Source organism: Ascaphus truei, chromosome 21, assembly GCF_040206685.1.
Source record: "Ascaphus truei isolate aAscTru1 chromosome 21, aAscTru1.hap1, whole genome shotgun sequence".
Lineage (NCBI taxonomy): Eukaryota > Metazoa > Chordata > Amphibia > Anura > Ascaphidae > Ascaphus > Ascaphus truei.
Genome location: NC_134503.1, coordinates 5,527,743 through 5,551,609, shown reverse-complemented (window position 1 = coordinate 5,551,609; position 23,867 = coordinate 5,527,743). Strand labels below are relative to the sequence as shown.

The following is a 23,867-nucleotide window of genomic DNA, read 5'->3' as shown; positions in this document are numbered from 1 at the left end:
CGGTTCCCCGCCGCACAGCCCAGGCAGTTGACATTCCTTTGCCGCGTTCTCCCGAGGAGTTACCTTGCAACGGACGCTCAGTGACGCGAGAAGGGTCCATCACTGCCGAGGTGGAAAACGCCGTGCGGAAATCGAGGGTACTGACCCCGGTGACCCTGACCGTGTGACGCCCGCTGCTGCCAATCTGTAACGGGAACATCACAACTGGAAGCAGCAAAACGCGGGACATTTTATATGGTTTGTTTTTTCCTGAAATAAATCCGTTCTGTAGTATTAGATAATAGTGACTGTTTTTATATATTTATTATTCAACTCCTAATGCCATTTTTAATGAGTTTCAAAGCATCTGTTAATTTCTATAGCAGCCTTCAGCCCACCTCCCTAGCAGTGCAAGAGCTTTGCAACACTTTCCTGTTTGTGATCATCTGCTGCCAATGTTCCAAGCAGTTTGAGCTGCAAACTGCAACAGTAGATAATGTTACCTGAGTAATACATGAATACATTGTAGCTGCTGTGTTACACTGACTGAAGGATTGGTTGAAACTGAAAGGCGGCCATTATGTTAGGCACACAATCAGGATAGTGACAGATTTATAACAGGAGTACCAAACGATTGCCAGCTTGGGTAAGAATGTGGAATTATACGTTGTCACAGACTTTACTTATACAAATTAATAAGAAAAAAAAGGGGGGGAGGGGAATGTAGTATCGCTGCTTGAAGATTGAATTTCCACTGCATTGCAGAGTGTCAGCTTCATTAGACTTTCCCGTATATACATGGTAGCTATATGCTCCATGTGGCCTGAGGGGGTATAGATCACTGCCTCGTTAGCACGGCTCTAACAAGGGCCTCCCATTTGATTTCAAATCACTTAACGGTTGTCTGCAACACATTGCAAGGTAATGAGTACAGCGGGATAAAAACCAGGTCAATTCGGGTTATTCATTCAAATGAAAGCAGAAAGGCTGACTGAACTTTTACTCCGGTGATGAGAAGAGAAGATGAAAAGTTTAAAAAAAAAAAAAAAACACACACAAGAAATTACCAAAAATGGGACATTTAAAAAAAAAAATTTATATTAAAAAGGAAAAATTAAAAGTTGAACTTCTTAAATGTTTTTTTTTTTTTTTTAAACCAGTCGGACGTCAAACACCGAATCTGGGAACGTAAAGTTAGAGAGATTCACTAGAACCATGTGTGGTAATTAGGATGACGTGCCTCATTAGGGTAACGAGCTGCCAGTTCGCAGCGCTTTAGAAAACTGACAGAGAGAAATGGAACGAAACCAAGAAACAATAAACAAAACCAAGCTGAACCTATTCCAGGCTTCCAGGGACCAGCTCGGGAGGGAGACAGCCCCCCCATACCTGCCTCTAAACCAGGGGTTCTCAACTCCAGTCCCCAAGATCCCCCCAACAGGTCTGGTTTTAAGGATATCCCAGCTTCAGCAGAAGTGGCTCAATCAGTGGTTCAGTCTTGGGCTGAGCCACCTGTGCTGAAGCTGGGATATCCTTAAAACCTGACCTGTTGGGGGGTTCTTGAGGACTGGAGTTGAGCGCCCCTGCTCTAAACACACTGCAGTGCGGTCAGAGACATATACATCAAGTCAGTGCATGGGCTATGTGGTGTCTTATGGCATAGCATCACTTAGTAGACATGGCCCACCATCTCTAAACTGCAATACTGGTGCAAAAAAATAAAACAGCCCTGTTTGCAATGGACCTAGAATAGGTTTAGGGAACACAGTGGTATTGGTTATCAGACAAATAGGTCTGTCATATTAACCCTTTGCTGTCAGAATGGCCAACATCGCAACGCAGAGTGTGGTTGTTCACTCTGGCTGCAAAGTTCGGGCCACACAAGTCACACCCTCATCTGGGCTTCTATACCTGCATGTGTTGCCCAGTCCTGCTGATATCTTCTAACTCACAGGAATCCCTATAGTCGAGCAGCTCACACACTGAACTTGTTACCTTGATGGTCCAGACTCCAGGAACAGCTGGCTTTAGTCCCAGAACCAGAGCAGAATTGGGGATGCTGAGCAGCTCTTCCAGTCCCCGGCCCACTGACAGCACTTTCCCTGCAAGCATAGAAACAGGCGGGTCAGAACCTTCCTGCTGGGAAGAACCAGGAGAGGCGGGGGGAAAAGAAGAGAAGGAGGAAGAGTGAAAAATGGTGGACAAGGGAAGAGGGGGCACGGGGGGAGGATAGCAGAAAAGGAAGAAGAAATTAGGGAAAGGAAGAAGGATACCAGTCAGATGTTACTGGTCGCTTCCCAACGTGGGAGAATAATAACGCAGAGAAGAAGAAAGAACATACAATGAAAATGTAGGGTGCAAGAAGAGAGAATAAAATAATGGATTAAGGAAGAAGAGGAAAGGAAATGAACAGGAAGAAGAAAATAGTGGGACAGGACAGACATGAGACCAGGCACATACCAGAGGGATCAGCAACGTGTATGTGGGGCTCTGGACCACTGAGTGAAATGGTCACTTCTTTGAGGCTGGGGTCAAAGGGAATGTCCCAGCTCTTCTCCCCGGCTGACTCGTGGTCTGTGGACAGCAGGTGGACCTTGGAGGCCTGGATCGCTTCCTCCACCCACTTCAACACCTGGGAAAGAGCCACGGGAAGCACGCACGTGAGGACATTGGCTGATATCGGAACGTTTGTATGTTAATGAAGGCCATGGGACCAGTGACCACAGTGTGATGGTGCTGGAGATGGACATTCCAACTACTTCTCCATCTACAAACCAGGAGTACCAGTACTTTTTTGGAAATTGGGATTTTTAGAAGGCTTACTTTCTTTCTACTGGTATATTATAAATGCCGAAATGAAGCATTAGATCAGAACAGCTTTGTCCCAGTGTTAACTTGGTTGGCCCGGCATTTTCCCAGGGGCAGCAATGACCTCCAGCAACATCATTACTGGTACGCCAATGAGTAACACGAGTATTGCCTGTCCTGGCTCCAAAGTTTCAAAAGTAATGTTAGCAGCATGAATTGCATGTTTAATTAAATGGGAGGAAACTCACAAGTCATCCCCCAGTAAGGCTGAGGAGGGGGGGGATGGATGTGATTATTCAACACATAATGTGACCGTGTGAAGGAATTAGGGCACTGGCAGTAATTACAGCCAGATGGGCCGGGTTCAGCCAGCATGAAGGAGACACAGGCCTCAGCTTCCCCGTGGTCATAAACACCAAACAGATGTGAGCCGGGTAGGGAGGGGTCTGTGTGTGCGTTGGGTCTGGGGGTACAAAGCACCTCTGTCTATAACACAAGAGAGGAGTAGGGGTATTAACATCCCCATCCATGTCAATGCACCTTAAGGGCCTATGTGTCAAACAGCCAAGCGTGGGGCTTACATGAAGAGACCCGAGAGATTTGTAAAGCTCTGCGCACTACAGTCTCCGATGAACCCTCATGTGAGGACATCAAAATAAATCTCAGCCAGCAATAAACCTCTCCAAGACAGAGGTCAGAAAGTTACACCAGGTCTCCACTCTGCAAATTCTCTCTCGCTTTAGTAGATGGAGCGACTGGGAACGGTGACGCGGAGGGTTCTTCTTCTAGGTTGGACAAGACAGGATTGGGAGTAATTCGTCAAGGGACCACAGAGGGTTTGTGGGAGTTTCTGGTTAAATGCACTGCCAGTCTCCATGCTTTTCCTCGGTTTTGCTCAACATTGCTTCAGTGGGTGTTGAGCAGTAGGTATTTCATCACTTTTAGTATTGAATACAAATTAGGGTGGGGGGCGGGGGGGACTTTAGTGAAAAAAAATCTGTAACACAGAATAGTCAAAACGGTAATCAAACAGAATTTCTCAAAAGGAGATACAAAGCAGGGCTCTGCTCCCAAAACCCTTAATGCAGCGTCTTCCATTAACTGCAGGAACAGTGCAACGTTTGAGGTCCCGTACGGACCTTTGTCACCTGCTGATACGTCCGTATGGGACCTGAAATGTTGCACGCTCTACTGTTCCTTCAGTTAATGGAAGACGCTGGGTTAAGGGTTTCGTGACCAGAGCTCTGCTTTGCATCTCTTTAGTACGCCATATTGTGCCTCTTGCTGAGGCCGATTTCCCACCAGGCTGACTAGGCTATGGGGGCAATTTGTGTGTGTTGAGAGGGGAGGTCTTACCTTTTCCGGAGCGGCCCCCCTCCTGCAGTGTTGCGTTGTCATGGCGACCCAATGTCAAATTACCCAGTGACGCCAGGTGACAGCGCTTTGCCATGACAACACAGCGTCTCATCATGACTCCGCGGAGGAGGGCCGCCCCCGAGCCTATGGGTGGCAAAAAGATCGGTCCGCCACTGGCCTCTTGGTAAGGTACAGTTATGTGATGTAGCAATGCGTAGCATCCTTAGAACACGGCTAGTTTTAATCTTGTCTGCAACCTTTAAATACGCCCGTCACATATATTGTCTCCAACTGTCCGTGAAGAGTCTGTAAATATAACGTGTCACCATGTATCTGTCATCATAACTCTGTGCCCGGGAGGTACGTTAAAACGAGAGGTAACTCTCAGCGTGTTACTTCCGGGTGAGACATTTGATAAATAAATGTGTGTTCCTTTCATCTGACACTGATCTCAAACACCCGGGATTAACAAAACCCCAGGCCGGGAGGATCTATTGGACAAAAAGAAGAAAAGAAGAAAAAAACACACACAGCACCAATTTGGCACACCCCATTATATTACTGCACCCCCCTCCTAGAGCTCCGTCTACAACCGCTCCCCAAACCACAATCCAGGCTCAAGGATCCAAATGAATGAGTTTTTGTTGTTCTGGACCAAAAAGTGATAGATTAATGAGATTATTCTGATGCAAGAGACCCTGCAGAGATCTGGGAGACCGAACACGCCATAAGAAGTGACACACTGTGAGTGCCCATTTGCATGTCATTACCCAGAGTCCCTAGCTGCGGTGGAGGCCAGGTTGTGGACCTATTTGAGACCTGCTACGGTGTTTAGAAGTGGGGGGGAGACTTATTTCCAAGACGTAATAACCTTACAGGTCTGCACGTTGTAATTTCCCCTTTGCTTGTCACCTATACACCGGTTTTATTACCAAGAAACGTATTCTAGTATAGCCGCTGGAAGGGACGTTCAGGTCATTTTAGCCGAAATTCCCCTTTGACTTCAATAGGGATTTTGGGTAGAATACCTCCCGATTGGGCGCCTCGTGGATGCAGATTAAACCCCCAGGTCATCATTACTAGCTTTTGTTGCCATTATGATGTATTCTTTGCACCGTTTCCCATCCCATATAGCACTGCTGTGAGTAGTAGGCGGTGTTCTTGTGAATTGCTGAAAGCCCCAAACCCTGCCCACTCGCCTCATTAACTTGCTGCTTGTCCAGGTGGAATATCTGACCCGAGCTGGTGGCCGCGATCTCTTCATACACAGTATAGCCTGGGTGAGTCCTGTCGCCGCAGTCCCCGGTCAGCACAAACACTACCTGAAAGGCAGGGCAACGTGAGCAACTACATGCACGTATGTACATATATATATATATATATGTAGAGGTATCAGTACCGTGTTAGCCGAGCTTCAATAATCAAAAAATAAATAGATGATACCGTTCTGTGGCTAACGAAATGCTTTAGCATTTCGTTAGCCACAGAACGGTATCATCTATTTATTTTTTGATTATATATATATATATATACATATAGTATGCACACACAGCTGTCTCTCACACATACTAATACTCCTTATTTCTCCATCCATATACACCAATAGGGACCACATAGTATCCACACACACTTTTAGTTGTGCTAAAAACTCTCACATTTCCACACCCACCCACACCATTTATATCCCTCTCACTCCACACACACCTTGTGTAGAGCACTGTTTATACTGTGGGCTCTCCATTCATTTTTATTCACACTGATACACATACACACTCTTTCTTCACTTGCTTTCAGTTACCCTTTGACACCTCTAGCCATAAAACACATCCACACCGGGGGAAGGACCAGCACAGATAACATTCCAAGAGACACTGTTTTCAAGTTATCCTTGCTTCATTCATTGTAACATCGCCGGAAGAAGAGATCAGTGTATCTCGAAAGCTCGCACAAATAAAAGCATTTCGTTAGCCACAGAACGGTATCATCTATTTATTTTTTGATTATTGAAGCTCGGCTAACACGGTACTGATACCTCTACATATATATATATATAAAAATAAATGATACATTGACATACAAATGACACATTGTCATAGCCAGTGATCCACCAGTTCTGTATGCACAAAGTGATACGCATTGCAAAGTATGGACACACACTGAGCACAGTCACACTCAAAGCTAAACGCTGGCTGTAGGTAGAAACAGTGATGTACAGGAATGCCTAGAAACACACACGGGCAAAATGCTGCATGCAGACACACAATGATACAGAACAGGGGGCATACAGGCACACGCTACGGGAAGCCACTTTCACGGGTGTTTAGGTTCTAACAAAATGTTGACTTTTTGTTTTACCAAAACTTTATTGTTTTGTATTTTTTAAAGTAAGACTTTAATAAGACCAAGAAATAATTTTAAAAAATGAAAAATTTGGAAAATGAGCCTTTCTGGTGTTTTGACTGGAATTTTGCTCGGATTTGAATATGTTTTCCAACGTTCGAGTCAAGCATCAAATTCTCAAACTGCTAGGACTTTCTATGTAGCTATAGGCTGAACCTGATGAACTTGCCTCGTCAGCCTCATCGCCTATGTAACTATTTAATGTCATTAGAATTGAACATCAAATTCTACGAGGTTTGGATCTCAGATGTGTCCAATCCTTTGTACACACACATGGCACAGACACGCACGTGACACACACACGCACGTGACACACACACACACACGTGATGCAGACACACACACGAGGCACAGGGCGCAGGCACACACACGCACATGGCACAGGCACACACACGTGGCACAGACACACACACGTGGCACAGACACACACACGTGGCACAGAGAGATACACACACCTGAGACTGCTTTAACTGCAGTAACTGCAGCACTTCCTGCTTCCTCCTGTAATCCTTAGCCCGGGCGTCAGTGAAAACGTATATAAAAGAACCCGGGCGCGAGACCTCCACCGCCATCTTAATTGCTCCCACACTCATCTCTGGGCAGTCTCCCCCACCCTGTGCCCGTGGAAGGTTAGAGAAACAGCAGAATCACAACTTAACATCTTATTCAAGGTTATTTATGATAATACAAGGAAGACTTATACTTTTACATTTGACGGTAATAAAAATAAAAACCGCAAACACCTTAGAGAACTATTGAAATGCAACAAAAAACGTGGCATTATTTCTTTAACTTGCCATAGAATGAAAAGAACTGCAGTTGCCGTGAGTTAGTGCCTGCGACACGGACCACGTGGAGTGCCATTAATATCCAGAGAGAATGGGAGAGGGAGCACTCACGTGGACCAGTCAATGCTGTAAAAGCTCATTAGTGCAGTGGTCGACGTGTCGGTGCCACAAACGTGGACCACTGCACTTATACTCCCAAATTGTATTGGCATTCCCAGCTTCCGTGGCAGTATACCTCACCCGGACGCGTGAGTGCTGCTAGCACAGTATTAAGCAAAGAAGGGTGGGGGGCCGTGTAACTCCTTCCTTTCATGTAGTAACAGAGGAGGGAGAGGGAGTAGGGGGTGTGATACCTTTTATTGAACCAACAAGTAGTTGAAATATTACAAGCTTTCCAACCTCTCGGGGTCCATAGTCAGGTCCTCCCTACCTTACCCTGAGAGGCTGGAAAGCTTGGAACATCTCAACTACATGTTGGTCCAATAAACGGTAATCATACCCCTTACTCCCTCTCCCTCCTAAGTTACTACTGCAGCATTATTAATACCTACAAGACATAGCTATGTGGATTGGCTATACCCATTGCATTTTTACTGAGGAAGGGTCGCGGACCCAAAAAATCTTGTGTGAGGACATCCCAATCATGGACATGGATGTAAAGCACTAGTAGGGTTATATACCCTGGGTGAGACCATTATGGATTCAGCCACTTTGCAAACATTGCGAACCGCTTGAAAGACTTTGAAAGTAAATATTTGTTTGTTTTAGCTGAAACTTTTTAATACACTTTCTTTGATGATAATAATACATATTCTCGTTTGAATTTATTATAGGTATGCGCGTCTTCTCAATTACTTATCAACAATGGGAAACTGTCTCTGTATTCTGTAGTGGCCAAAGTGGTCATACCACGGAGCACAAGCCCTTTGGAATTTAGTTACTGAACCATTTAAGCACCGTAATAACATCCCACAATATGTTTTTCATTTGCAACATAGTGGGGGGGGGGGGGGTGGGGGTGCGAGGGGGAGGGGATTAGGTTTTTGTTCACTTAGTGATTGCACATTTGATTGCACTTCACATGTGGGTGATTCATTTGCGTGTGTTTGTGTTCAGTGTTTGTGTTCACATTTGGGAAGGATTTGCCCAGCAGAACTGATCAAGGATCTCTGGGAATATTGGTGTTGAGTTGTAGGTCTATTACATCCAAAAATATCATTCCAGGCTGGGATTATCTGAGACATGAACGCTACATATGTGAAATGGAGCCAATTTGGTTACAACTTCTCCAGCATATTCGGGAGAAAGATGGATACATTGTGCCACTTTGCGGGTAAGGAACCAGCTGTACATAACCTTGTAAAAGGTGTATCGTGGTATAGATTGATGATTTTGCAGCAGTTTTTCCCAGATGTCTAACCCATCCTCTGGACCAGGTCACTGGTCCCAGCTGGCTGCTGTATATGTTGTTGCCATATAAGCAAATGAGAAAACAGCCCCAAAGCAGCAACTCATCACCCCATTATTATATTATTAACCCCATCCTGTACCTGGACATACAGCTCTCTTAGTTCGCTCTTGAATTTCTCGGGGTCGGTTGTGTTGGTGATGGGTCCGATCTCTAGAAACCAAGCACAGAATGACACAGAATCAGTATAGGGGCACATGGGTTTGCATTCAGTAAGTGGGAATAAAGAAAAACAACCTTTGTGAATAACCCCTTCACTTCCAGAGCCTAGCAATGAGTTGCAACCCTCCGCCCCCCGCCCTGAAGAGGTTAGGTCGGGAGTGGACAAACGCCAGTCCTCAAGGGTCACCAAGCACTGTCCCACCTGTGCTGAAGCCGGGATATGCTTAAAACCTGGCCTGTTGGTGGCTCTTGAGGCCTGAAGTTGACCACTTCTGGTTTGGGACAACACGGATCTGTTTAATTAGAAGCTTTGCCTCTGTGTTGATAAAGATTAGTTTCCATTTCCAGATTAGAAACAAACTGGAAATGTTAAAACACACACCGTCCTGTCACTTCCCACGGGGAGTCCTCCCGTTTAGTCTCAGCCCTCCATAGACGACTAGGGAATATGAGCAGTGTCACTTGGCGGAGTCCCCAATCGCAGGATGAATTCAGAGCCCGAACCTTCGCCAGCAGGCACAAGACGGCTGCACTGCAGGTTAAATAGTGGTCTGTGCGTTAACTGGTAACGATTAACTTGCAAGCTGGCTGGGGGTAGGATTTTATGGCACTTGCATTGTTCTCTTGTCCACAGCACTTTATTAAAACAACACTTCATATGAAATTACATCTTCTACACAGGGTCTTGGTACACGTTGCATTGCTAATCATTATGTTAATGTCTTGCACACACTATCATGGAGATATATGATTATTGAAGCTCGGCTAACACGGTACTGATACCTCTACATGAATATATATATATATATATATATATATATATATATATATATATATATATATATATATATATATATATATAAACGGAAATAAAGCATTTCGTTAGCCACAGAACGGTATCATCTATTTATTTTTTGATTATTGAAGCTCGGCTAACACGGTACTGATACCTCTACATGAATATATATATATATATATATATATATATATATATATATATATATATATAAAACGGAAATAGCCCTGTTAGTCCAGTTGCGATAGTGCAGAATAAATGAGTTGTCCTAGGACCTATGACATAAATTGTTAGTCCAAATAAAAAAGGTGACACTATAAATATATATATATATATATATATATACACACACACACACACACACACACACACACACACACACACACACACACACACACACACACACACACACACACACACACACACACACACACACACACACACACACACACACACACACACACCGCTCTGACAGCCAATCCCACACCTGACTGATGCTTATGAGCAGCATAATGAAATAAGGATTATTCGGCACCCTAGGGGCCTTTTTATTCTTCGATCTCGAACGGTTTTCCTAAAGCAGTTCATATGTCACTGCCGTTCTGAGTCATGTACAAATTGGATTGTATTTATAAATACCACAGGGGATCTCAGCGTCGCGCACGTCCTTTCTAAGGCATTCGGTTCTTCTGTTCCCTGTTAACCTTTTCACGGCGAGAGGCCTGCAACACTAACAGGAGTGGTCTAAATGTCTACAAAATATAACAGATACAGGGGGAAAGTAATTGCTGTCCCCAGGAGCTTACAATCTAAGGCTCAGAACCACAAAAAGGCGCCAAGCTCTTATTTGTAGTCGCAGTCTTAGATTGTAAGCTTCTGGGGACAGCAATTACTTTCCCCCTGTATCTGTTATATATTTCTTTTTTAGACATTTTCTATCATATTTTCCCTTTATTCTGTCCTGCATAAAGGGTTCTGCATAGCGCTGTGTACATGGGCAGTTATTTAACCCCGTGGGTGCTGCGGTTCTCATCTCTTTTATCCAGGGCGAGATCACGCTCTGTGCGCCTCTGCAGCGAGGGCCGCCCCCTCCTCTTCCATTCCCAGCCTCAGGGACACCGCGATCGCGATGTTGCCGGAGACGTTAGGGCTCCTCCAGCACACAAAGGGTTAAATAAACCCCCCAAAACAGGTGTCAGAACAACCGTGTTTCAGGCAGCACAGGGGGTTCATCGGAAATGGTCAGTTATCCAGTACATGGCACGCCGAGCGCTGGCTGCGCAAACAGTTACATCCTGGCTCCCCTGACACCGCTCCCCACTGCAGGGTTCCCGGTATTGAACCGGACTGTCCTGTATTTGGACATGTATGTGTATTACCTCTCTGGGCGTGTATGTGTATACCGGTATTACCTCTCTGGGCGTGTATGTGTATACCGGTATTACCTCTCTGGGCGTGTACGTGTATACCGGTATTACCTCTCTGGGCGTGTATGTGTATACCGGTATTACCTCTCTGGGCGTGTATGTGTATACCGGTATTACCTCTCTGGGCGTGTATGTGTATACCGGTATTACCTCTCTGGTCGTGTATGTGTATACCGGTATTACCTCTCTGGGCGTGTATGTGTATACCGGTATTACCTCTCTGGTCGTGTATGTGTATACCGGTATTACCTCTCTGGTCGTGTATGTGTATACCGGTATTACATCTCTGGGCGTGTATGTGTATACCGGTATTACCTCTCTGGGTGTGTATGTGTATACCGGTATTACCTCTCTGGGCGTGTATGTGTATACCGGTATTACCTCTCTGGGCGTGTGTGTATACCGGTATTACCTCTCTGGGCGTGTATGTGTATACCGGTATTACCTCTCTGGGAGTGTATGTGTATACCGGTATTACCTCTCTGGGCGTGTATGTGTATACCGGTATTACCTCTCTGGGCGTGTATGTGTATACCGGTATTACCTCTATGGGCGTGTATGTGTATACCGGTATTACCTCTATGGGCGTGTATGTGTATACCGGTATTACCTCTCTGGGCGTGTATGTGTATACCGGTATTACCTCTCTGGGGGTGTATGTGTATACCGATATTACCTCTCTGGGCGTGTATGTGTATACCGGTATTACCTCTCTGGGCGTGTATGTATATACCGGTATTACCTCTCTGGGCGTGTATGTATATACCGGTGTTATCTCTCTGGGCGTGTATGTATATACCGGTATTACCTCTCTGGGGGTGTATGTGTATACCGATATTACCTCTCTGGGCGTGTATGTATATACCGGTATTACCTCTCTGGGGGTGTATGTGTATACCGATATTACCTCTCTGGGCGTGTATGTGTATACCGGTATTACCTCTCTGGACGTGTATGTGTATACCGGTATTACCTCTCTGGGCGTGTATGTGTACACCGGTATTACCTCTCTGGGCGTGTATGTGTATACCGGTATTACCTCTCTGGGCGTGTGTGTATACCGGTATTACCTCTCTGGGCGTGTGTGTATACCGGTATTATCTCTCTGGACGTGTATGTGTATACCGGTATTACCTCTCTGGGCGTGTATGTGTATACCGGTATTACCTCTCTGGGTGTGTATGTGTATACCGGTATTACCTCTCTGGACATGTATGTGTATACCGGTATTACCTCTCTGGGCGTGTATGTGTATACCGGTATTACCTCTCTGGGCGTGTATGTGTATACCGGCATTACCTCTCTGGGCGTGTATGTGTATACCGGTATTACCTCTCTGGACATAGTGACCTGACCGGCTTGGGGGGCCGCGGGATTTTGCCGAGCAGGGAGAGAGCAGGGTTGTTGCTAGCAGGCTGGGCAGCTTCCTCCGTACTGATTGGCTGCTGCAGGATAATGCAGCGAATCAGGAGGAGGTGTCAGTAGTTGGGGGATGGAGCCAAGGAGAGGAGGAAACGGCATGGAGCAGAGAGAGAGAGATGTGAGAGGGTGTGTGTCTTAAGCGTTTTGCACCTTTCACCATTGTGTCCAGTATTTTTGGAGACATCACCTGGCCGCCCTACGGCCCAGACGAGTGTCAGATTTCCCATTAGGCCCGGGCCTACGGCAGCAAAATTTGGGGGCAGCAAAAATTTCCACCCCCCCGTATAATTTCGCTTCGCTCTCTGGCCTATCGGACCTAATGAGAAGGTGTGAAAGGTCCCCGATGTGAGGTCATAAACGTGCCACCATGCGACATCACGGTGACGTCCGCGTTGTCATTTAACGCTGGGTTTCTAAAAGGAGCAGAAGGGCGGCAGAAAGGAGCAGAAGGGCGGCAGAAAGGAGCAGAAGGGCGGCAGAAAGGAGCAGATTGCGGCAGAAAGGAGCAGAAGGGCGGCAGAAAGGAGGCGGCTGACACAGGCATGCGCCAAGGGGCGGCAGAGTTAGAAATCCTGCCCCAGACACCAGCACACTGAATGAGAGGGGAACATGGTTAGCTAATTTAGGAACATACAGAAGCCATGTAATCGCTCGCCCCACAACCCTCATCCCGGCATTAAACGTTTCCTCTGACCTCCTGTCTCGTCTGTTTTGTTTTTACGCTTTAAAAACCATACGGTTCAATTATTTCCTCTAGAACAAATGCATCACGGACAGAGTATGGCCTGTAATGGTATTCCCAGAGGGACACGGGGCGTTCAGCTGAAGTCAGCGAGTTTTACTTTCTCAGAACCAGAGATGTTTAACGTAGGGGGGACTCGATGGGCGTGTCTGTTTTATTCAACCTCATCAACTGTGTATGTAACTGTGCAGAGACTGCTCAGGAAGCCCGCGGGTGTGCAGAGACTGCTCAGGAAGCCCGCGCGTGTGCAGAGACTGCTCAGGAAGCCCGCGCGTGTGCAGAGACTGCTCAGGAAGCCCGCGGGTGTGCAGAGACTGCTCAGGAAGCCCGCGTGTGTGCAGAGACTGCTCAGGAAGCCCGCACGTGTGTGCAGAGACTGCTCAGGAAGTCCACGTGTGTGCAGAGACTGCTCAGGAAGCCCGCGGGTGTGCAGAGACTGCTCAGGAAGCCCGCGTGTGTGCAGAGACTGCTCAGGAAGCCTGCGCGCGTGTGTGCAGAGAGTGCTCAGGAAGCCCGCGTGTGTGCAGAGAGTGCTCAGGAAGCCCGCGTGTGTGCAGAGACTGCTCAGGAAGCCTGCGCGTGTGTGCAGAGACTGCTCAGGAAGCCTGCGCGTGTGTGCAGATACTGCTCAGGAAGCCCGCGTGTGTGCAGAGACTGCTCAGGAAGTCCACGTGTGTGCAGAGACTGCTCAGGAAGCCCGCGTGTGTGCAGAGACTGCTCAGGAAGCCCGCGTGTGTGCAGAGACTGCTCAGGAAGCCCGCGTGTGTGCAGAGACTGCTCAGGAAGCCCGCGTGTGTGCAGAGACTGCTCAGGAAGCCCGCGTGTGTGCAGAGACTGCTCAGGAAGCCCGCGTGTGTGCAGAGACTGCTCAGGAAGCCCGCGTGTGTGCAGAGACTGCTCAGGAAGCCCGCGTGTGTTCAGAGACTGCTCAGGAAGCCCGCGTGTGTGCAGAGACTGCTCAGGAAGCCCGCGTGTGTGCAGAGACTGCTCAGGAAGCCCGCGTGTGTGCAGAGACTGCTCAGGAAGCCCGCGTGTGTGCAGAGACTGCTCAGGAAGCCTGCGTATGTGCAGAGACTGCTCAGGAAGCCCGCGTGTGTGCAGAGACTGCTCAGGAAGCCCGCGTGTGTGCAGAGACTGCTCAGGAAGCCCGCGTGTGTGCAGAGACTGCTCAGGAAGCCTGCGTGTGTGCAGAGAGTGCTCAGGAAGCCCGCGCGTGTGCAGAGACTGCTCAGGAAGCCCGCGCGTGTGCAGAGACTGCTCAGGAAGCCTGCGTGTGTGCAGAGACTGCTCAGGAAGCCCGCGTGTGTGCAGAGACTGCTCAGGAAGCCCTTGTGTGTGCAGAGACTGCTCAGGAAGCCTGCGCGTGTGCAGAGACTGCTCAGGAAGCCCGCGCGTGTGCAGAGACTGCTCAGGAAGCCCGCGCGTGTGCAGAGACTGCTCAGGAAGCCCGCGCGTGTGCAGAGACTGCTCAGGAAGCCCGCGTGTGTGCAGAGACTGCTCAGGAAGCCCGCGTGTGTGCAGAGACTGCTCAGGAAGCCCGCGTGTGTGCAGAGACTGCTCAGGAAGCCCGCGTGTGTTCAGAGACTGCTCAGGAAGCCCGCGTGTGTGCAGAGACTGCTCAGGAAGCCCGCGTGTGTGCAGAGACTGCTCAGGAAGCCCGCGTGTGTGCAGAGACTGCTCAGGAAGCCCGCGTGTGTGCAGAGACTGCTCAGGAAGCCCGCGTGTGTGCAGAGACTGCTCAGGAAGCCCGCGTGTGTGCAGAGACTGCTCAGGAAGCCCGCGTGTGTGCAGAGACTGCTCAGGAAGCCCGCGTGTGTGCAGAGACTGCTCAGGAAGCCCGCGTGTGTGCAGAGAGTGCTCAGGAAGCCCGCGCGTGTGCAGAGACTGCTCAGGAAGCCCGCGTGTGTGCAGAGACTGCTCAGGAAGCCTGCGTGTGTGCAGAGACTGCTCAGGAAGCCCGCGTGTGTGCAGAGACTGCTCAGAAAGCCCTTGTGTGTGCAGAGACTGCTCAGGAAGCCTGCGCGTGTGCAGAGACTGCTCAGGAAGCCCGCGTGTGTGCAGAGACTGCTCAGGAAGCCCGCGTGTGTGCAGAGACTGCTCAGGAAGCCCGCGTGTGTGCAGAGACTGCTCAGGAAGCCCGCGCGTGTGCAGAGACTGCTCAGGAAGCCCGCGTGTGTGCAGAGACTGCTCAGGAAGCCCGCGTGTGTGCAGAGACTGCTCAGGAAGCCCGCGTGTGTGCAGAGACTGCTCAGGAAGCCTGCGCGTGTGTGTTGGGAACAGCTACTCATTGTTCCTGTATATTCTATGTGCTGCAGACACTGCCAACGCTGTATGAAACGGATTGTGATTACCAAGGGCAGTGTGTTGCCGCCCCCTGTGGCAGTGAAGGGGTTAACCGACTTCTCTGCATTATATACATACACAGAGATACGCTGCACTGGCACAGAAGGGGTTAACCAACCTCTCTGCGTTACATACATACACAGAGATTCGCTGCAGGCTGCACCGGCACAGAAGGGGTTAACCAACCGGTCTGCGTTACATACATACACAGAGATTCGCTGCAGGCTGCACCGGCACAGAAGGGGTTAACCAACCTGTCTGCGTTACATACATACACAGAGATTCGCTGCAGGCTGCACCGGCACAGAAGGGGTTAACCAACCTCTCTGCGTTACATACATACACAGAGATTCGCTGCAGGCTGCACCGGCACAGAAGGGGTTAACCAACCTCTCTGCGTTACATACATACACAGAGATTCGCTGCAGGCTGCACCGGCACAGAAGGGGTTCGTGGTGTAACACATGTTGCCCGCTCAGCAGTAATATCAGGACGGTTGTCCCAGAATTCACATCATTGAAACCCCAGCATCCTCCAACTCAAGAGAGACAACCCTCAAAGGAGCCAGAGGAACAAACACAGCGGACAAAACACACTGAGACAAGAGCTGTGTTTGATCTGTACAAATTGCATCTCACTGGAGGTGGGAGCTGCAGCACAGAGGGGTGTGTGTGTGTGTGTATGGGTGTGTGTACAGGTGGGCATGTTTGTGTGTGTGTGCGCAGGTGGGCGTGTGTGTGCATGTTTGTGTGTGTGTGCGCAGGTGGCATGCTTGTGTGTGTGTTTGTGTAGGTGGGTGTAGGCAAGTGTGCATGTGTATGCGCAGATGCAGGTGTGCATGTGTGTGTGTGTAGTAACAACATTACTGCACTGCTGGAAACGGGCTTCTCTTGGCTCGGTGTGTGACTATATTCAGCCAAATATAAAACAGGAGGAAAGTTAAAAGATTAGAAAAGAGAAGCCAGGATAATTTTTATTGGGGCAGCAAATAGTTTAACGGGTTACGCCGGCGAGCCTTCCTGCGCTTTCGCCGATCTTTACCGAACCCTTTAATGTACTTACTGAGGCTCGGATTGCAATGCATCGTGGGAAACGCGTTCACGTCCCCTCTGGCAGGGAATGTGTTCTCTGGATTGTAAGCTCCATGGAACACGGTCCCTGCTCCCCCCCTATACTAGTGAATGCCAATGTCATTGTATGGTCCTAGCCTTCACACCCCCCATTATACCGCACGGCATAATATGTTGGTGCTATAAAGGAATGACGTAGTAATAATCATTGGAAAGGCTGCTACGTAATGTGAAGGTAGGAAGGAAAAAAAAAAAGGGGGAAAGCATAGGTAACGCGATACGTTTTATTGGACCTACAAACAGTTTATAGGGCGCACGTCTCAATCCTCACGGGTATCTTTCTCTATTCTGGAAACTATTTTTAGTGCCATAAAATCAGACGTATTTTTTCCTTTCGTTTATTTTTTTTGCTTGGCACGAGCAATAAGGGACTGTAACTATTCTGCCTGTAACAAAGTCACTTATAAGGTTGCTGAGTCCTTATCTCCTGGGAATTCAACGCTTTCTAAGATGCTAAAATATAGATATTTATATTGAGCCCAGGAATGTATATCATGCAACAATGTACTTTACAGAACAGACATTAAAATACAGCACGTGAAGTATAGGAAACATAAAAGCTGATGATAGTTATAGGAATCCCTGCCCCGCAGAGCTTACAATCTAAGGGATGTTCAACGTCTCCCTTTCTCCTTACCTGGGTCATGGAACGGAACCAGCACATAATTGCTGATGGCCTTGGTTCTGCGATTCAGGGTGCGCTCCAAGATTCGGTTGGCCCCTTCGATCACCTGCCTTAGGTCATCGTACATAGAGCCGGTGACATCAAACACGAAGGCCAGTGAGGGGGCAGCATCGTCCTGAGGGTCTCCGCAGACCACCTGAGCCAACAGGAGGGTGACCAGCACGTGCCAGGGCTGCCCAAAAGCCATCCTCCAAGCTGAGCTCAGAGAAGTGGAGGGCAGAAGTAGCAGAGCAGGATGGGGCTCTGGACTGTGTCCTTATCTGAGCTCAGGTTATGACACTATGTAAATCTGCAGCTGTGCATGTCCCATGGATCTGTGGGATGCTTTTGCCTGGCAGTGCGAGCCTGGCTTTATAAGAGAACCTGCCCCCACTCCCCCTTCCAAACTTTGGGGAGGGGAAGCTCAGCCCCTTACAGCAAACAAAGAGACCCCTCCCTGCCTCCTGCACAGAGCTGGCCCAGGATAAGCCCTGTCTCAGGATAGTGGGGGAAGGGAGAGAGTAAACCCCCCCCCCAAATATTTATCAGCATTCCCCCTACCCGGAACCCAAAACAGCAGGGACTATACAAGTAGGGCACATACCCCCTTCTTCCCCAACTTCTCTACTTGTAACACCATTCCCATTCTTCTATTGCTTTTCTCTCTCACCTTCTCCCCCTCATCTCTCACTTCTCTCTCTCCCCCTCATCTCTCACTTCTCCCTCTCCCCCTCATCTATCACTTCTCCCTCATCTCTCACTTCTCCCTCTCCCCCTCATCTCTCACTTCTCCCTCTCCCCCTCATCTATCACTTCTCCCTCATCTCTCACTTCTCCCTCTCCCCCTCATCTCTCACTTCTCCCTCTCCCCCTCATCTCTCACTTCTCCCTCTCCCCCTCATCTATCACTTCTCCCTCATCTCTCACTTCTCCCTCTCCCCCTCATCTCTCACTTCTCCCTCTCCCCCTCATCTATCACTTCTCCCTCATCTCTCACTTCTCTCTCTCCCCCTCATCTCTCACTTCTCCCTCTCCCCCTCATCTATCACTTCTCCCTCATCTCTCACTTCTCCCTCTCCCCCTCATCTCTCACTTCTCCCTCTCCCCCTCATCTCTCACTTCTCCCTCTCCCCCTCATCTCTCACTTCTCCCTCTCCCCCTCATCTCTCTCTTCTCCCTCTCCCCCTCAATTCATCATATTTGCCCATCACCCATTTTTTTTTTTAGTATATATCCCTCTCCTTCTCCCCTTTCCCTCTCTCGTTCCTCCTTTTTTGACCCTCGCCCGTCCGCATCAGTGATCGCCTTCCTCTCCTTCTCCCGACCCTCGTTTCTCCTCCTTCCCTTTTCTAAATCTAGACAGTTATAAACGAAAAGATTTAAGAAAGCATGAGGGGCTCTCCGGCCCTTTTGGTCCCAAACCTTTTTCTAAAAAATGTTTGTATTCGGGCCTTGGTCATCTTGTTCGTGTGGGTAATGCTTTCCTGCATTCGGGGCGCGGCAGTACCACTGCTGTTTATATTGGGAAGCACTTTCAGTGTGGGATCATGGGAGACGGGAACAATCCCCTTACAGTAGACGCCTTGCAGTGGAGTAGAAAGACTTCTGCGCCAGGCAATGGTGGGTACAAAATAGGCCTTCCAGCAACTGCACCATACCTTCCAACTCAGGGGTGGCCAACTCAAGTCCTCAAGGGCCACCAACAGGTCAGCTTTTCAGGATATCCCTGCTTCAGCACAGGTAGCTCAATCAGTGGCTCAGTCAAAGGCTCAGCCACCTGTGCTGAAGCAGGGATATCCCTAATACTGGCCTGTTGGTGGCCCTTGAGGACAGAAGTTGGCCACCCCTGCTCTAACTTTACCTATTATGCAGGTGCTGTACCTAATTCGTATGTTCCGTAGCTATTTAAACCAGGTACACCTATTCCTGCCGGTGTGAGAGAGCTGAGGAGCGCTCCGCTGCCTGCTGCCTTCCCATTGGATGAAGCGCTGAGCCTGCAGCTGCACTAGTCATAGCTTATATCAGACAGATGCCGAGAGTCAGAGTGTGTGATGCATGGAGAGGTGATGGAGAGGTGATGGAGCCAGTGAATCAATGTGCTGGGTTCCATGTGTGCGTCCGTATGCGCAGTGGAAGTCTACTCAGTGTCCCGGTGTTCACAGGTCAGATTAAAGGCGGATCCGGAATAACTGCAGACAGCATAAATGGCCAGGAACCTTCAGCAAACCGGTTATATTTATTTTAAATAAAGGGATGGCGGGTCACGCAGGTAGTGCGGCGCCTTCTCACTGTCCCGTGTTTCAGCGTTTCATTGATGTGGTAGCTGCAGATTTAAAGGCTGACAACAGGAGGAGTCAGGGCAAGAGTGCTCAACTCCAGTCCTCACCCCCCCCCCCCCGCCAACAGGTCAGGTTTTCAGGATATCCCTCTCCTATCCCAGCCCCTCCCCATCTCATATCCCAGCCTCCCTCTCCTATCCCAGCCTCCCCTCCTCATATCCCAGCCTCTCCCCATCCCATATCCCAGCCTCCCCTTCCTCATACCCCAGCCTCTCCCCTTTCTCATATCCCAGCCTCCCCCCTTCCTCATATCCCAGCCTCCCCCTTCCTCATATCCCAGCCTCCCCCCCTTCCTCATATCCCAGCCTCCCCCTCCTCATATCCCAGCCTCCCCCTTCCTCATATCCCAGCCTCCTCCCCTCCTCATATCCCAGCCTCCCCCCTTCCTCATATCCCAGCCTCCCCCTTCCTCATATCCCAGCCTCCCCTTTCCTCATATCCCAGCCTCCCCCTTCCTCATATCCCAGCCTCCTCCCCTCCTCATATCCCAGCCTCCCCCCTTCCTCATATCCCAGCCTTCCCCCCTCCTCATATCCCAGCTTCCCCCTTCCTCATATCCCAGCCTCCCCCCTTCCTCATTTCCCAGCCTCCCCTTCCTCATATCCCAGCCTCTCCCCTTCCTCATATCCCAGCCTCCCCCTTCCTCATATCCCAGCCTCCCCCCTCCTCATATCCCAGCCTCCCCCTTCCTCATATCCCAGCCTCCCCCCTTCCTCATATCCCAGCCTCCCCCCTTCCTCATATCCCAGCCTCCCCCTTCCTCATATCCCAGCCTCCCCCTTCCTCATATCCCAGCCTCCCCCTTCCTCATATCCCAGCCTCCCCCTTCCTCATATCCCAGCCTCCCCCCTCCTCATATCCCAGCCTCCCCCCCCTCCTCATATCCCAGCCTCCCCCTTTCCTCATATCTCAGCCTCCCCCCTCCTCATATCCCAGCCTCCCCCCTTCCTCATATCCCAGCCTGCCCCCTTCCTCATATCCCAGCCTCCCCCCTTCCTCATTTCCCAGCCTCCCCCCTTCCTCATTTCCCAGCCTCCCCCCTTCCTCATACCCCAGCCTCCCCCTTCCTCATTTCCCTGTGGCTTACTTACAGGTTGGATTTGATTTCTTTACACATTCTGAACCAAGATTGTGACCAACCACATGGGACCCCTGGGGAACCCCACAGTTCCACGGCTACTCAACCCCGTTTCCCCAGGAATTTTAATATGGCATTATCCTAGCCCGAGAAGTAATCAGTGAGAGAGCTTTGCCATGATACCGGACATCCGCTCCCTTGCCAAGCTGGTACTGCCCTATCCCCTCTCTCGCCCTGTCCAGTGCTGCCATGCAATGCAAATCTGCCCTGGTTCAGTAAAATGTGAATCCCCTTGAGTGCCAACAGGCCCCCGCTGGCAGCCATGGGGTTAAGTAATTAACCAAACTACAACAATTTGGCATGTGAAAACGTTATAAATTCCTGGGAATCATTTTTTTTTTTTTTCATTTTGAGCCCAAACTTGTATCCCCTCACCCTCACCCACCCAAATCTTCATTATCCTGAACACTGGGGTCACACATGTCCTCTTGTGTGAGATATTCATGGTTGTAGGTTTAGATCTTCACAACTTTGCCAGTGGGTATCCAGGAGGTAACATACTGACAAACACCCTTGAATAAGGGGTGCTAAAAATCTAGTATTTGTGTTGGATGGGGAAGGCAGCATACAACAAAAAAACAACACTTTTTATTAGTTTGGCTTTTCTACATTTTTTTTTTTTTTATAACTTAAATTTTATTGAATCAAAACAGCATAAAATACATTACAGAATACTTTTGTCTTGTATGCAAACAATATTTTAACAACTGTGTGAGTAACAACGAGGTCCTGCTGGGCTTCGGGACCCGGTCTTCCGGGTATTTTGGTGTTGACCATATTACATTTTTTTTTTAATGCCTTGTACAGTGATTTCCGTCTTTTTCTATTCTACCCGGAGAAATCTGCTAATGTTTTAGGTTTAATGGGTTTGTTTCTTCTTGTTGAAATGTGTATTGTGCCACATACCAGGATGCCACAGAAGAAATATGTGAAAATAGGAGTTCTTTCCCCAAAAATAAAACATGTTTTAACCTTTCATTTGTTCTGCGCACAGCTGTTTGTCTCTTTCCCCGTAGCCATTGGTTCAAAACTTTGTAACCCGTTTGTTCGAGACAGCTGAAACTCATAATTCAATCATTTCTGCGTGCAGAGGTGGCCCCTGCAACTGGTCAGGTTTTAAGGATCTCTGCTTCAGCACAGGTGGCTCAGCGTCACCTTGTGCTGAAGCTGGGATATCCTTAAAACCTTACCTGTTGGGGATAGCTTGAAAACCTGACCTGTTGGCGGGCCTTGAGGCCTGGAGTTGACCACCCCTGGGATAGTGCCACCTTCTGGCACTCATTTTAAAACCGTAGTTACCACTTTCCTTTTCATCCCCTGTAACCTTACTCATTTTACAGCCGAGGTGTGTGTATACAGACAGTCCTCGGTGATCCACCGGAACCCGTTCTGGAAGTAGCGTTGGATAGTGAAACCGTTGTAAAGTGAGTCCCATGTTAATCAGTGGCGGTGAGCGTTGGATAACACATTCAGGCGTCGAAAAACAGCCCATAGGGTTGCATTGTAAAGTGTTGGATCTGCCATTCGTTGTAAAGTGACACGTTGGATAGCGAGGACTGCCTGTTTACCTATATCAGACCTAATTTGCACCCGTCATTTTATTTCAGTGACCGTTTAACTTGAAACAGATCTGTAGCGAGTGTGCCAGCTTTCCTTCCGGCCTTCGTCTTACTTTCTTCATCACCGCATGACGTTTAAAAGACACTGAGTTCATGATACTCCGCCTGAATTCAGTGACAGAGCCGTCCTGATAACAAGCGGAAATCCTTTGTAATAAAACCACGTTTAACGGGCTGGCGCTATGAAAAAAGGGACTTTTCCTCTTGCGTGATACATTTCGTCTCCAGATAGCGGAATGATGGAACTCTGTATGACTTGCTGATCACGCTTGTGACATTGTAGAAGAGGACAGCAGATACTGTAAGAACCGCTCCTGTTGAATCATTACTGGGGTACAGTATTGCCCCAGATTTTCAAAGGCAAGTGTTCGGATACTCGTGGCTGCTTCTGTACAACCCAATCTCAATCCTTGTCTGTTCCAGGAACCTTGAGATTATTTGACTGGATTACCTTGTTCCACCGCTGCTGTGCGGCTGTTCCATGAATCCACAACTGCTTTAATAATGACGTCGTTGGGCACATTTCCCTGCAATCCACCCATCCTCTGGGATGGGAGCATGACCTCTAGTTCATAACCGTCTCTGACTCTGCTCCTCTCCTGCGTTGATGTCGGTGACGAGTCTAAAGGTTTCGTGCCATCACCCTGTGCAGAAATGGCATTTTTTTTTTCTATTAAATGTTAATATTGTGCCATGTTAATGTGTCGGACCACCCTGCGCAGTGAGAGCGCCATCGTGTGGTTAATGACGGGATAAATGGGGGTGACACTTGTCAAGCAGGATATATTCAGAATACATTTTCTGCCTGCAGGATATATTCTGTAATTTGATCATCATTTTGAAAAGCATCGTGGCAACTTTTGTAGCGAGCAGACCGTACACACGATGCAGCGTACCGGTTCCAAGCGACGCCTTGCCTTAGTGCGCTCTAGGACATTTGGCCGCGGGAGTTTTGCAGCAACTCACCCCTAGCGGCAAAGTGGGCGGCGGAAGCAGGTTCCGGCGGCGGGGTAACCTAAACGCCTACCCTAACCGCTAAAAAAACCTGTAAATTAACCACCTACCTTAAGCACTAAACACTTTAAATGAACCCCCTATGCTAACCGCTAAACCCCCTTAACTTAACCCCCTGCCCTAAACACTAAAACCCCTTAACTTAACCCCCTTCCCTAAACACTAAAACCCCTTAAATAAACCCCCTACCCTAAATACTAATCAAACATACCTTTGAAACAGCTGGAATTCCAGCGGCGAAACAGCCGCGAACAAATATTGCATTCCGTCTT

At 48.7% G+C, this 23,867-nt stretch overlaps 1 protein-coding gene across 1 annotated transcript in view; it reads right to left on the bottom strand.

Moving 5' to 3' along the window:
• Nucleotides 1-17,840, bottom strand: part of HMCN2 (hemicentin 2) — a 104,593-nt gene extending 86,753 nt beyond the window's left edge. The window contains 7 exon segments of the mRNA XM_075579523.1: nucleotides 64-184; nucleotides 1,975-2,081; nucleotides 2,440-2,611; nucleotides 5,343-5,465; nucleotides 6,999-7,157; nucleotides 8,882-8,952; nucleotides 17,459-17,840. Coding sequence (XP_075435638.1) covers nucleotides 64-184; nucleotides 1,975-2,081; nucleotides 2,440-2,611; nucleotides 5,343-5,465; nucleotides 6,999-7,157; nucleotides 8,882-8,952; nucleotides 17,459-17,693 — 988 coding nt within the window. The 5' untranslated portion in view covers nucleotides 17,694-17,840.
• Between the last annotated feature and the right edge of the window lie 6,027 nt (nucleotides 17,841-23,867).